A 1,412-nucleotide genomic window follows, 5' to 3' on the forward strand; every position below is an offset into this window, starting at 1 on the left:
CTTCACGCCTGTTTTTCGTGTGTCGTCGTATTTCACCGGACGAGCCGGATTTACAGTGCGAAAATGTTTCAGCGGGCTCTACCATTGTTAAATTACTAACACAGTATTGATCAATAACATATTTTTCTCCTTCATTTGAGCTGACAACAAGACAGTATCAGTGTGTCAGAGGTGAGGGTCCGCTACGCATCTTATCAGCATCGCGCGACCCCGCGCCGCTTGCATAACTCACATGATCTATTCATACATGTGACTATCACGTAGAAAAAATCTTTTGTATTGATACTAGCTGTTGCCCGCGACTTCGTCCGCGTGGTATTAGAAACAGACGAACTATGTTAATAATAAAAAAACTGGGTGCCCCTTGGAAACCCGGCGTTTTTCGGGGATAAACCTTTTTTTCCAGACTATGCTCTACATCTGTGCTGAATTTCATGAAGATCCGTGCAGCCGTTTTGGCTACAAACTCTAACAAACATCTATCCATCCATCTAAACTTTCACATTTATAATATTAGTATGATTACTAAATTTCCTTGTTATTTTGATTCAGACAAACTGCTATTTCTATGATTACAGACAGAGAAATGTGTGTATGGTAATTCTGACACAAGAAGACGCATGTATGGTATGATGTAGGAGTGATGGCGGACCTGGTGCTGCAGCGAGGTGGGCTCGGACTGTCCGAGGCGGTTGATGTCGAAGATGACGACCAGGTTGTCTAGTTTGTAGTGCGAGGCGAAGTGCAGCGACTCCCACACACTGCCCTCCGCGGCCTCCCCGTCACCCACCAGGCAGTACACCCTGAGACATACGGCCTTTAACACCATGCCACCGTAAATTCCTTAACATAAACTCTTCATAATCATCCTAGCTTCAAACTGTTAGTATGTAATGTTAACCTGTAGGGCGCCTGGTCGAAGTATTTGCCGACGTAAGCCATGCCAGCGGCGACGGCCAGCCCCTGGCCCAGTGAGCCAGTGCCCACGTCGATGAAGCTGAGACGCGGCGTGGGGTGCCCCTCCAGGTCGGAGTCCAGCTTGCGCAGGTTGGCCAGCTCCGACACCGGGAACAGCCCCGCCTCAGCCCACGCCGCGTATAGGATGGGCGCCGCGTGCCCCTGACAGATACACATTTATGTTTACTTGTTAACTAAGCTGCTTTATGGCATTATAAAAAAAATCATGCTTTTGTAATATCCATTGTTTATTATTTTGTTCTTCAAAGATAATTATTGAAATTGATTTTTAAATCCAAACATTTGACTTTACTTTTGTAAGATAAGAGTGACAAAAGAAAATAAAGATATCACGTGAATTTAAGAATCAGAGATAGTTAAGAAAATTTACATATCGTGTATTGTTTTGTAAAAAGATCCTGTTTTTATGAGCATTTGTTGACTATAATGAACAT

General features: G+C 44.1%; 1 protein-coding gene across 1 annotated transcript in view; it reads right to left on the bottom strand.

Moving 5' to 3' along the window:
* Positions 1-727: 727 nt before the first annotated feature.
* LOC106111676 (transketolase-like) overlaps positions 728-1,412 on the bottom strand; it is a gene marked incomplete at its 3' end in the record, with an annotated part of 4,417 nt that continues 3,732 nt past the window's right edge. Inside the window, 2 exon segments of the mRNA XM_013293819.1 lie at positions 728-803; positions 902-1,119. Coding sequence (XP_013149273.1) covers positions 728-803; positions 902-1,119 — 294 coding nt within the window.

This window comes from Papilio polytes, unplaced genomic scaffold, assembly GCF_000836215.1.
Source record: "Papilio polytes unplaced genomic scaffold, Ppol_1.0 DF824157.1, whole genome shotgun sequence".
NCBI classification, from domain to species: domain Eukaryota; kingdom Metazoa; phylum Arthropoda; class Insecta; order Lepidoptera; family Papilionidae; genus Papilio; species Papilio polytes.